This window comes from Phacochoerus africanus, chromosome 2, assembly GCF_016906955.1.
Source record: "Phacochoerus africanus isolate WHEZ1 chromosome 2, ROS_Pafr_v1, whole genome shotgun sequence".
In the NCBI taxonomy this organism is placed as follows: Eukaryota; Metazoa; Chordata; class Mammalia; order Artiodactyla; family Suidae; genus Phacochoerus; species Phacochoerus africanus.
In genome coordinates, this window is record NC_062545.1 from 197301710 (window position 1) to 197315186 (window position 13477).

Here is a 13477-nt window from a genome sequence, read left to right on the forward strand (position 1 = left end):
ACAAGGGCATTTTACCTTCTTTTTAAAAAAGTTATAGTTGATTTACCACATCTCTTCAATTTCCATTGTACAGCAAAGTGACCCAATCACACACAGTTCCCTGAGTGGTACAGTAAGATTCCATTGCCCATACATTCCAAATATAACAGTTTACATCCCTAAACCCCGAACTCCCCTTCCTTCCATTTTACCTTCTTAATGTGAAAAGGGGCCAGTGATTGGGGCAAAGGCCCTCATCCTTTGAGGATTTGAAAACATTGGTTGAAATCAATATTGGTCTCCTATTGTATTGGTAGTTTTTACCAAAAAAACTCAGGCATGTAGTTGAAAGACTTGAGTAAACAGGCTGGTTGTTTATTTTAGAATTTTATTTCTAAATTGTATCTGGGATAGTCACTATAGTGTGATGGCAGCTCTTCATCACAGTGAATCCTCTGATCACCAAAACTTCAGTCTAGAATAATTTTTGCCTTGAAAGTGAATGGTGTTGAGTGATGTCAGTTATACCTTTGACATATACCATGATGGATGGTAGCAAAACCTATATTGAGGGGGAATAAAACCAGTTTGGATGGAGTAGTTAACATGGCAGGAACTTTGTTTTCTTTATTGCTCACTCCTACAATTCTGATAATTAGTATTATTATCCATTTTAGTGTTGAGGGTCCTGATGCCTAATGTCTCACTGATTTCCAACCGTGTGTTCTCCTTATTGCACCTTGCTGCCTTGTCCTTTGTAGTGGAAACTTGTTGGAATTTGATCACCTTAATCTCCTGCTCTCCTTTTTTCCTACAAAAATGAAGCACACGTTGAGAACACTCTGATTCTGACAGGATTGTACTGTTTTGCATCCATGGAATTTACTGATACTAATTCAAGGGAGGGAAAAGTGATCTTATCATCTGTTCCTAGTATTGAGGTCTTGGAGTTATTCAGATTATCAGTCCATGGTACCCAATATATCATTTATAATAATATGAAGGGGAAGAATTCCCATCTTGGCTCAGCAGAGACAAATCTGACTAGTATCCATGAGGACAGGTTCGATCCCTGGCCCTGCTCAGTGGGTTAAGTATCTGGTGTTGCTGTGAGCTGTGGTGTAGGTCACAGAGGTGGCTTGGATCTGGTGTTGCTGTGGCTATGCCTCCAATTGGACCCCTAGCCTGGGAACCTCCATATGCTGCAGATGTGGCCCTAAAGAGACAAAAAAAAAAAAATGAAGGGGAAAAGTTACAGCCAAGAAATGCATTCTGTTAATTATCCATATGTGTTCTAAAAGAGATGGTCCAAATCTCTGCCCATTTATAATGGTACCGTATTTTCAAACAGATTCCAAAACTGCCAACATACTCTTAGTGTGAAATATCCTGTGCCAAATAGTCATGGCATCTTCGTGCCAATAATTGAGACAAAAAAATTCCTCTGGAATGAAAATAGCAGCAAAAATAGCAGCCTTCCCCTTGTAGGAAGCCAATGGTTTTCTTTAGGGAGGAAACAACAGATGAAATATGAATAATTATACCATGTAGTCTCTTTGGCCAAGAGTATAATTGTTTACCTAAGCTTTTTTCCTTATAGATTAGAATCTTGTGTTGCAGTCTAGTAGATTGATTTAACTGCCTCTGTGACTTCCTTTTATTTTTAAGATTAGGCAGTCCATGACAAAGAGGTTAATTGCAACCCAATAGAGCTAAACTAATGTTTTATTAAGAAGGAGTTGGCATCCTGAGCTTTTAGGAGAACAAATGTTCTCATAATGCCACAAACAACTTCTAGAGCAAGTACTAAGCTCTTCATATTCAGCCGTCTGTTCACATTACCCAGTATCGACCACATCTAAATAACATCAGCAAACTGTGCTGAATAATCAGTCACACCAGTTAGATCTCAGTAAAGGTGAAATAAGTAGATGTATTGCTGGAAAAAGTTGGAACTGCTGATGTGTCTTTTTTCTCTGACCTAGACAGTGTGGCTGCTCAACTTTTTCAAAGTTTAACTGTACAGTGGAGGTAGGTTACAGATCAAATGAACTAACTTAGCTAATGTAACGTGGGCGATTCCAGATGTGTCTAAGAGTACAAAGGGAGAGGCATAAGGAAATTCATTGTGAAATTGCTAGTGATAGTGAAAAATCTAGAAACCACTTAAATGTTCATGAATAGAACGTATGCATGATCAGGAAAAAGCAAATGCCTAATTCTCTGAGACAGTGAGGGTATAGGCAGAAATCATGTGGCATTATGGGTGGGTCTGGAGGTAGAGAGAACAGAAGGGAAGTTGAAGGCTATTGTATTTCTTATGTATTTTGTTTTTTTCAATAACATATTTAATAAGATTATCTGCTGAGAGTGAGGAGAGAGGGGTGGTATGGAGATCTTGAGAAAAAAGCTCACTGTTTAGAAATGAGGACTGCAAGGAAGCTGGAATATAAAGATTACTGATAAGTTCAGGGAGCTCATCTTTGAGTGCTCCCTTTGATTTAAATGTGGGATGAAGCACTCCTTAGCTTTGCATTGGTTTTCCAGCTCTAAGGGTATTTTGATATCAAAGATGGTAAATGGTTACTCAATCAGACAACTGCCTTTGACTGCTTTCTAGGAAGTGGGAATCCTTCCCAAGTATTTCCTCCTAAATTTCTGTCTTCCATTACGTCTGAGTCAGTCTGACAATTGCTCCAACTTTTCTTTTTCCTGTTAACATCTCCCTAGTTCTCTTTCTGAGGGCAGAATTGTAATCCTCTACCACATACTTTCCACCTTCTCCAACCCAAAGCCCTTCCTTCACAAGACCGATGAGTTATGCTAGTATCTGTTAAGAGCTGAACATATTTCCTTCTTTATATTCTAATTTTAACTACACATAATGTTGATGCTGTGTTAATTCCTATTTAACTTATTTTTTGTTATTATTATTTTTTTCTTTTTAAGGATGCACCTGTGACATATGGAAGCTCCCTGGCTGGGGTAAAAGTGGAGCTGCAGCTACAGGCCTACACCACAGCCATGGCAACACTGGATCTGAGCTGCATCTGTGACTACACTGCAGCTTGCAGCAATGCCGGATCCTTAACCCACTGAGTGAGGCCAGGGATCTAACCCACATCCTCACAGAGACTATGTTGTGTTCTTAACCCACTCAGTTACAATGGGAACTCCTTATTTTTAAAATTTTCATTAAAGTATGATTGTTTTATAACGTTGTGTTAGTTTTGGGTGTACAGCAAGCAGATTCATAAATATATATCCATTGCATATATATATATATATATATATAAATATATATCCATCGCATATATATATATATATATATATATTCTTTTTCAGATTCTTTCCCATAATAGGTTATTATAAGATATTGAATATAGTTTACTCTGCTATACAGTAGATCCTTGCCATTTATTTATTTTCCTATTTAACTTTTTTGCTAATGTTCTCATTCATTCATTCAACATGAATGTGTCTAATATCCATTATATTTCAGACATGGAACTAGACAACCATGGCTAGAATAAGACCTGGCACTTAAAAGTCATGTCATGCAGTGAACTACCTTTTCCTCTATGTTTAAGGGTGGTCTCACTCAGAATATACTGTGAAAACTTTTAGAAGGAAGAATTAACATTACATTTTTCTTTCAGTTTATCTCTGATGTTTAATCAATGATAGTCCTATTTTTCACCATTGAGAAAAATGCACGTGTTTTATTTTCGCAGTTTCAATTTTATTTCTTTCTTCAGAAAACTGAAATAAAAGGATGAAATATTTCTTGATTATATTGATTTCATGTGTAAAATGAGATACGCAGGCACATTTGAGGAAGCTTTTTTATTTTTTTATGTTTAATTTTTATTTATTTATTTATTTATTTTTTGCTTTTTAGGGCTGCACCTGCGGCATAAGGAGGTTCCCAGGTTAGGGGTGCAATCAGAGGTAGAGCTGCCGGCCTATGCCACAGCAACATTAGATCTGAGCCTCGTCTGTCTGCCATCCACACCACAGCTCATGGCAATGCCAGATCCTTAACCCACTGAGTGATGCCCAGATTGAACCCACAACCTCATGGTTCCTAGTCAGATTCGTTTCTACTGCACCATGAAGGGAACTCCTGAAGAAGCTTTATCTTATATTTAAATTAGGAACTGTTGCTTCCTCATTAAGAAACAGTAGTGTGTGCTCATGATGCTTGAAATTAAAAACTAGAGGATGATGATAAGCTTTCACCGCATGTTTTTCCTTCCTCACATGGCATTTAATGATTGGTATTCTTCAGTGTGTTATTGAATTTATTCCTTCGATATCTACTTTTACTTTAAAAAATTTTTTTCTGAATAAACCTAATTACACACAGGTAATGAAAATGGGCTTTTCTTTCAATCCAATAATCAGATTATTAAGAGTTGCAACAATACCCATCTTAAAAATATGAACCTTCATTAAATATAAAATTGACTTGGAAGTTTCCAGAAATATTCAATGCAATTATAATAGTCTTTTGATATAAGAAGAGAAATGATCAACAGAAAGACATTCTAACCATTTTAACCCAATAAAGAAAATTCAAATCAAAACCCAATGATAAAAAAATAACATTTCATGTTAATGTTCATGATAGTAAAAATGGAGTTTAGTTTTAAATTTTATTTTTAAAGTTATAAACAATGTCTAATCAATTAGTTAATTAATCAGTGGCCTATTTTATGCCAGTCCCTATACCAAGTGCTGAGAACAGAGATGAAGGATAGTTTAGTGTAAGTGACTGACATGCTTATCAATTGCATTAGTATTGTTAACACCAGGTGAGGTATATATTTTGTGGTGTGAGTGTACAGAGGAGTGTACAACTAAATGACCTGTATACCAAGGATATTCAGTGTCATCCTGAAGGCCTCCAGGGATCTCTTAAAGAATTAAAAATAGGAGAAGGTCATGGTACTATTTATGTTGTAGGAAGAACTCTGGCAGCAATATACAGAGGTGTTTGGGAGAGAGTAGTTAGAGACTATGGTTTTTAGGAACAACGACTAACTTAGGTGAAAGATGATATATTGCTTGGCATAATAGGGATGGAGAGAGGAGATTAAATTTGAGCATATTTATTAAGTTCTAGTCTATAAATCTTGGGAGGGATTGGATATGTGTGTGTGTGGGTGGATATAAGGAGGATGGTGAATTTCAAGCTTCTGATTTGACCAGCTGGAAATATCATGGGGCCATTCACTAAGACCAAGAATACATTACAGAGGCAGAGTTGGAGATGGGGGGAGATGGTGATGATAAGATCAGTTTTGAACATGTTAAGAATTAGGTGCTTGTAGATTATCTGAGTAGGAGGTGGTCAATAGCCAATTAGACACATAGGTCTGGTGTTTAGAAGAAAAGTCTAAATTGGTGATATAGATTACATGGTAGTCTTTTACACTGATGTTGAGTTCTTAGAGAACTGTTGACATAATCTGATGTTTCTTTGTTTTCCAGCAGATTGTGCAGGGAAAGCTTTAAATTTGCATACAATTCCCAAAGCCTAACATTTTCTGTTCTAGTCACTAGGGTGAGGCCCATTAATGATGAAGAACAAAGGATCTTCTGTGAACAGATACCAGTTTACTTTTTTCAATCCAATTGTTGATCCTATAGAGTGAACTAAATTGGTGGGATAATACAAAACTAAATGAAGTCAGAATTAGCTCGAAGAATAGCAGTAAAGTATGATATCATGTACCTGGTATGGTTTGAAAGACATTTGATGGTGTCTGTCCAGGATTTCTTCTTTCCTTTTTTGTCACTTTGTCTGAAATTTTATCATTGCTATTAGATCATTCCTTTAGACTACCTGGAGTGTTTATGTGTTTTAGGAGTTATTTGGTAAATGCCCTAGTTAAAAGTAATATCATAGAAATTATAAAATGGTCTTAATAGCATCTATAATAGATTAGTGCTTTTTGGGATGCCTAGAGAAAGTGTTAATGAGGCAGGAGCCAAGTATGGTTGGTTTTGTTCTACTGGTTCACATCTCATTATCATTTCCTTGAAGTTAATTAGTTTAACAATAAAAAATAATTATTTTAATAATGGATTTTAATAATGTAAATAATGGAAGAAATTTTTTTCCCATTAAATTCATATCCCTTCCTTTCAGTTAAGGTTGCTACTTTTTAAGAAAACATTACTAAGGCTTCTAGATACTCCAAAGATAATCACTCCAAAGATAATCTTTAGACATCACTGAAATAACATTTTTCTATGTTACAAAGAAGATGGAAGTGTATGATATGAACCATAATATGTCAGACGTTGAAATTAGGCTTTATTCTCTTCATGAAAATATACAATAGGACTTTTTTTTTTAAATTAGGGTAATACCACTTGTATAATAAATAATTGCCAGCTTTAAGTGACTTAACACAATAGATGCATTTTTCTTGCTTACATAGCAATCCAAGGCAGGTGATCTTTGGCATATGGTGTTCTTCCATGCACCTATTCAGTGGCTTTCCCATTCCCTGGGACCTTGTTGTCATTTGCATACAGCTGGTAGAAGGAAGGAAAAAGTGTGGAGAAGTTTCACATGCTTCTTAAGCATGCATGAAAGTGACACAGGTCACTTCTGCTTTTCTTCCATTGGTGGAAACTAGAGACATGGCCACACCTGGATGCAAAGAATGCTGAGAAATGCATGCCTGGCTGGGCAGCTGTTTCCCAGTAGCAGACATCTGCAATGCAAGGGGGAGGACAGAGCTTGTGGACAACTAGCTGCCTGGCTACAGGGACTGTGTGATAGATGAGAGCAAAACACATGGGTCACACATAAAAATTACTTGTTACTTTTAAACACACTTGAATTTATGATGATGTCTATGTAGAAATAAATTGCTGTAGATTGATTCTTTTCATTAATTCTGCATGTTATGCTATTTCTGAGACCCTTGAATATTAGCAAGAATGTTGGCTTCCATCCATATTCATTCTGAAAAACTGAGAGTTTTTTCTTATTTTTAAGGTTGGACAAAATTTGCCCGATTGACACGGGCTTTGACAAATAGCCGAAGTGTTTTGCAGCAGCTCACGCCAATGAATAAAACAGAGGTGGTCCACAAACATTCAAGATTAGCTGAAGTAAGTGTGAGATTCACTTTGCCAAGGTGGTGGTGGTGGTCATACATTTCCCCACCCAAATGTTTCAATATAGATATTTTTGGCTATTATTTAACAACTACTTATATGCTAATTGATCTTTCCTCTTATATAATTATAGAAATGGTATATTTCTTTTTATGCTGTCCTACTTTAGAAATCGGAAGGTAGTTCATGAGATCCCAGGTGGTGTCTGTAGCGTATGAGGTTTTCCTTTGAGCAAATGAGATAGTGCTCATTCAGGAGTTCCAGTTGTGGCTCAGTGATTAACAAGCCTGACCAGTATCCATGAGGATATGGGTTTGATTCCTGGCTTTGATCAGTGGGTTAAGGATCTGTATATATATCAATTCTTTTTCTTATATTGTCATCCATCCTGTTCCATCATAAGTGGCTACATATAGTTGCCTGTGCTATACAGCAGGATCTCATTGCTTATCCACTCCAAATGCAATAGTTTGTATCTATTAACTGCAGACACCCAGCCCATCCCCCTCCCTCCCCCTCCCAAGTTATCTTTTCGACTTACAGTTTTCTCTGGATATATTGGGCTGAGTGAATCTTGAAGGAAAAATGTAAGAGACAGGTGAAGACAAAATGAAGGTCATTATACCAGATGGATCAGCATGTGCAAAGACTCAGAGATGAGATAGTACATTGCTTTTGAGTGTGAATTCAATGTGGGTACAGTCAGGTAGGGCAGGAAATGTTAAAGCTACATACAGTAAACCGTGGTGGTTGGTGTCCCATGTGCCAGGGAAATGACATGATCACATTTATGCCTTACAAACCTTTCAAAGGGAGATTGGTCCCAATGGCCTCCTTTGTAATCCCATGTTTTAATTGCGTTAAGTTGAAAACAATATTTTAAAGAAGGGATCCCCATAGATGTTGCCAGATAGCCAAAAGAGTTCTATGGCACGAAAATGGTTACGAACCCTTCCTTGACCTAGTGGCTCTTTGTTGAAATGGTAGATAGAGAAACAAGAGGTTCTAGTTGTAATTCAGCTAGGGCCTTAAGCAAGGAGGCCGGTGGCAGAAGTGGGCATATTGCAGATGTGCTAAGATTAGATAAGTCTTTGTTGATAAATTAGAATTGAATGTGAAAAAGGGAATGAGTCAAGGACAGCTCTGTGTTTTTAACTTGAACAGTTGGGTAGATAGTGCTACAGCTGGTTAATAAAATGCCAAATAGAAGAGGAAGAAGAGAAGGTTTGGGGGCAATGATAACAAGTTCAGTTTTGGACATATTAAGTGTGAAGTGCCTGATAGAAAATTCAAGTGGGATTCCTATAAGGGAGTGGGATGGAGTATGGATCTGGCTCTGCAGGGATATTTGGGTTTGAGTTGCAAGCTTTGGCATCAAACTCACAGATGAGGTTGTTAAAGCCATAGGACTAGATGATGTTACATATAGAAAATGCATTGAACCAGAGCGAAAGGAAGAACAGAAATCCGAGGCAGCTAGAAGCTTTGCTGTTCACATGTTTTCTGTAATCTTTATGTGTCTTACTGGTAGGAAAGATGCCAAAAAGCTAATGGAGCTACCAAAACTATGCTGAGCTCTCAGTTGGCACTCACAAAATATTCTGAAGTAACTTAACAAAGAAGAGAAAGATAAAATTAAATGTATATGTTCATCAGTTTGCTTTGCTGAAGAAAAATGAGTTTAAGTGCTCCAGAGGAACTTTCTTAACTAGTTGCAGATATTAAATTTAGATTGGAAAGGGCTAAGAAGTAAAGTATGTTCTTCTAATTAGGAGGGCTCCAGAGGATTTCTTGAACCATAGCTAACAGAGAGGCTTGGGCGTTTTTCTGCTCTAAATAGCACTGCTAGCTTGGGGAGAGAGACATGTTTTTAAAAGACCAAATAAGACAGCTACATATCTTAGTGTTAATTCATAACAGTAATCACAATATTTTAAAAGATGATAAGCAATTAACACAAGATTTAAAGCAAACAATTAGATATAACTTCCTTATTATTAAATACTGCTTGATTTTGAAGCCCCTTTTTCTTTCTGCCTTCAGTTCATTGCTTTCTACAAATCAAGCTAATGTGTAGGAGCTTGTTTCTGTGACTGCTGACTTCTGCAGTCATGATTCTTTCTGGATCTTAACTATACCCTATTTAGTTTTTCTTTCTTGTAAACACAATTGGGAAAAAACAAGAGGAAAAAGACCACAGAAAGGAAAAATTTCTTAGTACCCCGAATCACTCAAGACTGGTTTTTTCCTCTGTATCAAATGGAAAGTTCCTTCCCCCCGACAACTCATCATTTTTATTTTTACTTTTGAGGGACTTTCATTCCTGTTTCTTCCCATCTGGTTCTTTTCCTTTTTTGCTTTGCCTTTTGATTATTGTTACCTTCTCTATCAGTCCTCCTTAATTCACAAACCTGATTCAAATATAAAACTGCTTTCTGTCAGGTCTTAGGGTTGATTTCAGAGAAGAGGTGGCAATAACAAGGTTTTCAACAGAGATTTAGTCTGTATGTGCTCTTAGATCTTCAAAGATTGCCCGAAAAAAAAAAGCACCCAGTTAGCAGAAAGATACAGTTTTTCCAGTTGTCGTCAAAGTCATATAATTTGCTTAACTTGAATATTTGGATTTGCTATTGAATTTCAGGCTCTTTCACTTTTTCCAACACATATAGATTTTATCTTAATTCCAGGAGACCCCCTAAATTTGAAGCTGATCCCCAATATCAAATATCCTAGTCTTCTTGTAGGCAGTTTATTGGTTTTCCACCTGCTCTACATCCTGCTGATTGGCTTCAGTTTCTCTCTTTCATACTGGGTGGAGGTAAATATAGGCACCACTGCTATGTCTGTGGTGCTGACTCTTTTAGAGTAAGTGAGCTCAGAAAGTCAGAGGAAGTTTCCTGATGGCTCAACAGGTTAAGGATCTGGCATTGTCACTGCTGTGGCTCAATTGCCTGGCATGGAAACTTCCTCATGCCTCAGGCACGCCCCCCTCCCAAAAAAAGGAGTTCCTATTGTGGCTCAGTGGTAATGAACCTGACTAGTATCCATGAGGATGTGGGTTTGATCCCTGGCCTTGCTCAGTGGAATAAGCATCTGGCATTGGGAGTTCCCATCATGGCTCAGTGGTTAACTAGAAACCATGAGGTTGCAGGTTCCATCCCTGACCTTGCTCAATGGGTTAAGGATCCGGCGTTGCCGTGAGCTGTGGTGTAGGTCACAGACGCAGCTTGGATCCTGCGTTGCTGTAGCTGTGGCGTAGGCCGGCAGCTACAGCTTCAAATAGACCCCTAGCCTAGGAACCTCCATATGCTGCAGGAGCGGCCTCAGAAAAGGCAAAAAGACAAAAAATAAAAATAAATACATAAATAAAAAAAGAATCTGGCATTGCCATGAGCTGTGGTGTAAGCTGCAGATGCGGCTCAGATCTGGTTTTGTTGTGGCTGTGGTATAGGCTGGCAACTGTAGCTCCAATTCCACCCCCAGCCTTGGAACTTCCATATGCTGCAGGTGTGGCCCTAAAAAAGACATTAATTAATTAAAAGATAGAGGGTAAGAATGTGTCTATATCAGTACAAAAGTACATCAGAAACAATGATTTCATCCCTCCTCTACCTAAGGCTTATTGCTCATGAAAGTACAAATGAAATAGTAAAGCCAAGAACTGTTTCTCACTGCTTTAAAAAAGAGCCCAGTACTGAGGCTGGGATTAAAGTTGGGCTCTGCATATGAGAAACATCAAAGCTGAAGCATTCTTCTCTGCCTCTTTTTCCTTCTTCCCTCTTAGAATTTTGGGATTGCTTTACAAATGCAGGCCGCTATCTGAAGTACTGGGTTATGATTGTCTAAATAAATATGAGATAAGGGTTTTATTTTGAACTGGACATTACACTCACCTGGAAAAGTTTTGAAAATATAGATTCTTTGAGAGCACACATGAGATGGACTTTATTTTCTGGTGTGGAGTCTAGGTCTGAGTATACTGTTTTTAAAACCTTCTCCAGATGATTCTAGTTTGTAGCCAGAGTGAAGAAATCCTGAGCTCCAGAGTGATTCCATTCCATCTCTAGAGGAGACATCTGACATTACTGCAGGGCCCTGAGCAGGACTGCCTTGTCTGTTAGCACAGTGTATAGGGCCTACGGCACTTTCAGGGCTCCGCAGAATGTTTGCAGTTCTATTAACAGTAGAAGGAAAAAAATGAACTTTTAGGTGAAACATTTTAATATGTAATATTAATTTATTCATTGTTAAAATAATGCAGTTATAAAATATAATTTTTATTTTATTATTTTTAAGGAGGAAGGAGTCCAGGAAGGCAAAATTACCCAGGGTCCCAAAGGTCCTAGGGCACTGTGGTACTAAGTTTATTTTCTAAGTGCGATTTCTTTGTGTTCAAACTAGAGACTGTGTAAACACAGATGGTAAAATATTTTTTTTTCCAAATTGCACCTTTATTTTTATTTTTTAAATGATTTATATTTTTTTTCATTATGGTTGGTTTACAGTGTTCTCTCACTTTCTACTGTTCACCATAGCGATCCAGTCATGCATATATATACATTCTTTTTCTAACATTATCCACCATCATTTTCCATCATAAGTGATTAGATATAGTTCCCTGTGCTATATAAGAGGATCTCTTTGCTTATCCAATACAAATGCAATATTTTGCCAGATGGTAAAATATTAACCTTGAAGATAAAGGACATTTTCATATTTAATGCAATGACATTGCTGTCTTCATTCCAAAGAGGAAGAGAGGCCCTGAGCCTATATGGTTCTGTGTATGTAATATTCTCTGTTCCAGCATAAAACTCACCTTCCTATAGGATAGTGATTTAAGATTTTGTGGGAAAAGTATGACCGAGGTACCGACAATGAGGATATCTGTGTAATAATCTTTACAAATAGTTCTTGTAACTCCTAAGGTTAAAACAATAATTATAATTCATAGCTAAAGAGAATATTGGTGATGTTTTACACATTTTAGAACAGTAATGCTGGGTGTTGCATGCTTAGTTTTCAGTTATATAAGTTCTGCATATGAGAGACTTCTCAGGATGAGTCTCTCCCAAGTTTCAGAAAATGCACATGAATTACATGCTAGCAGGTAGTTTTGTTATATCTATTTGTATAGCCACACATTTGATGCATTTATGATTTTATAATTTGAATTTGTTGGCTACTACTTTCTGGATCCCATTCGTCCTAGAGACACTACATAAGATGGCAAAGCTGCTGGAAATACTATTTATCACAGTCCCATTTACGAACTCCTTAGAACCTAGTTTTGCTTAGCATTTATCCTCATTGATGGCATAGAGCGGAGGTCTTGCACCGTTTCCTTCAGCTCCTTTTCACAGTGTCCAGGTTATCCTGTGTCTGTTACCTTTGCTTAGGGTTGCCCAGATTTCTGCTCCCGTTCTGCCGCCTGGTTTTTCTCACTGTCTCTTTAATAAGACCAAGTCAGAGTACATTTATAGAACCTTGCATTGAAAATTTTCCATTTGTCAAAAAGGTGTGGAGAAGCAAATCTGAGTCTTTAGTATTTTTTTTTCTCCTCAAGGGAATGTGCATCTAGGAAGGAAATCCAATTTTCTTAATGTCTTGATTTAAAAGGAAGAAAGTGAAAAGCAGGCTATAACCTTTACAACATTGATGTTGCTGTGCCAGTCATTAGAGCCCTGGCTGAGTCCCACACAAGAGCAATAGCACCAACAGTGGGGTCCTGAGATTCAGGAAAGCCATCAGAATCAAAGTCATGCTTCCTGAGGTGCCATATATGTGACAAATTGTTGATAGTGAGTCATGCACATAACAGCTGGATAATCAGTGAGAGATGTGTGATTTAGGCAAGTTTGCCAAGTGAGTGCAGAAGTTACTTCCAGGAGTGGATGTCCAGCTCTGCTGTGGATTCCTGTTAGTGTTAGAAGAGGTCACTGAGAAGCTGGACCCAGGCAACTGGAGGCTCCTCAGCCCCTCCCCTGTCCTTGGAATGTACTCTCTGTCCACTATTCCCACGGTGGGATCTCTTTTCAAGAATGCAGCCTTGGGAATGTGAGGTGTTGAAACCTTTTGGACCGAAAATATGCCTGTACCCACTTCAGGCCCCTGTATAAACTTTTAGGATTTGTTGAGGGAGTTCAGAAATCTCCTAGTCTTATAGCTGCCCAATAAAAACCTCAAAATTCCCTTTATTAGAACTGCCACCTATCAATATGGAGTCATCTGCCTCTTTTTTTGCCTTTCTGCCCTCTGTTGCATGGGGGTCAGTGTTATAACCAACAGTTAGCCATCAGAGAAAGCCAGAGGGAATGGCAGCCAGATCAGCTTGGGTACAGTGACTGGACTTGAAGTG

The 13477-nt window shown here is 37.8% G+C and overlaps 1 protein-coding gene across 2 annotated transcripts in view; it reads left to right on the forward strand.

Annotated features, from left to right (window-relative positions):
• The window catches only part of KCNH5 (potassium voltage-gated channel subfamily H member 5), a 285985-nt gene that overhangs the window by 50809 nt on the left and 221699 nt on the right, over positions 1-13477 (forward strand). For both annotated transcript variants that reach the window (XM_047769508.1, XM_047769509.1), the window contains exon 5: positions 6998-7113. In XM_047769508.1, coding sequence (XP_047625464.1) covers positions 6998-7113 — 116 coding nt within the window. The remainder of the gene's footprint in view (positions 1-6997; positions 7114-13477) is intronic.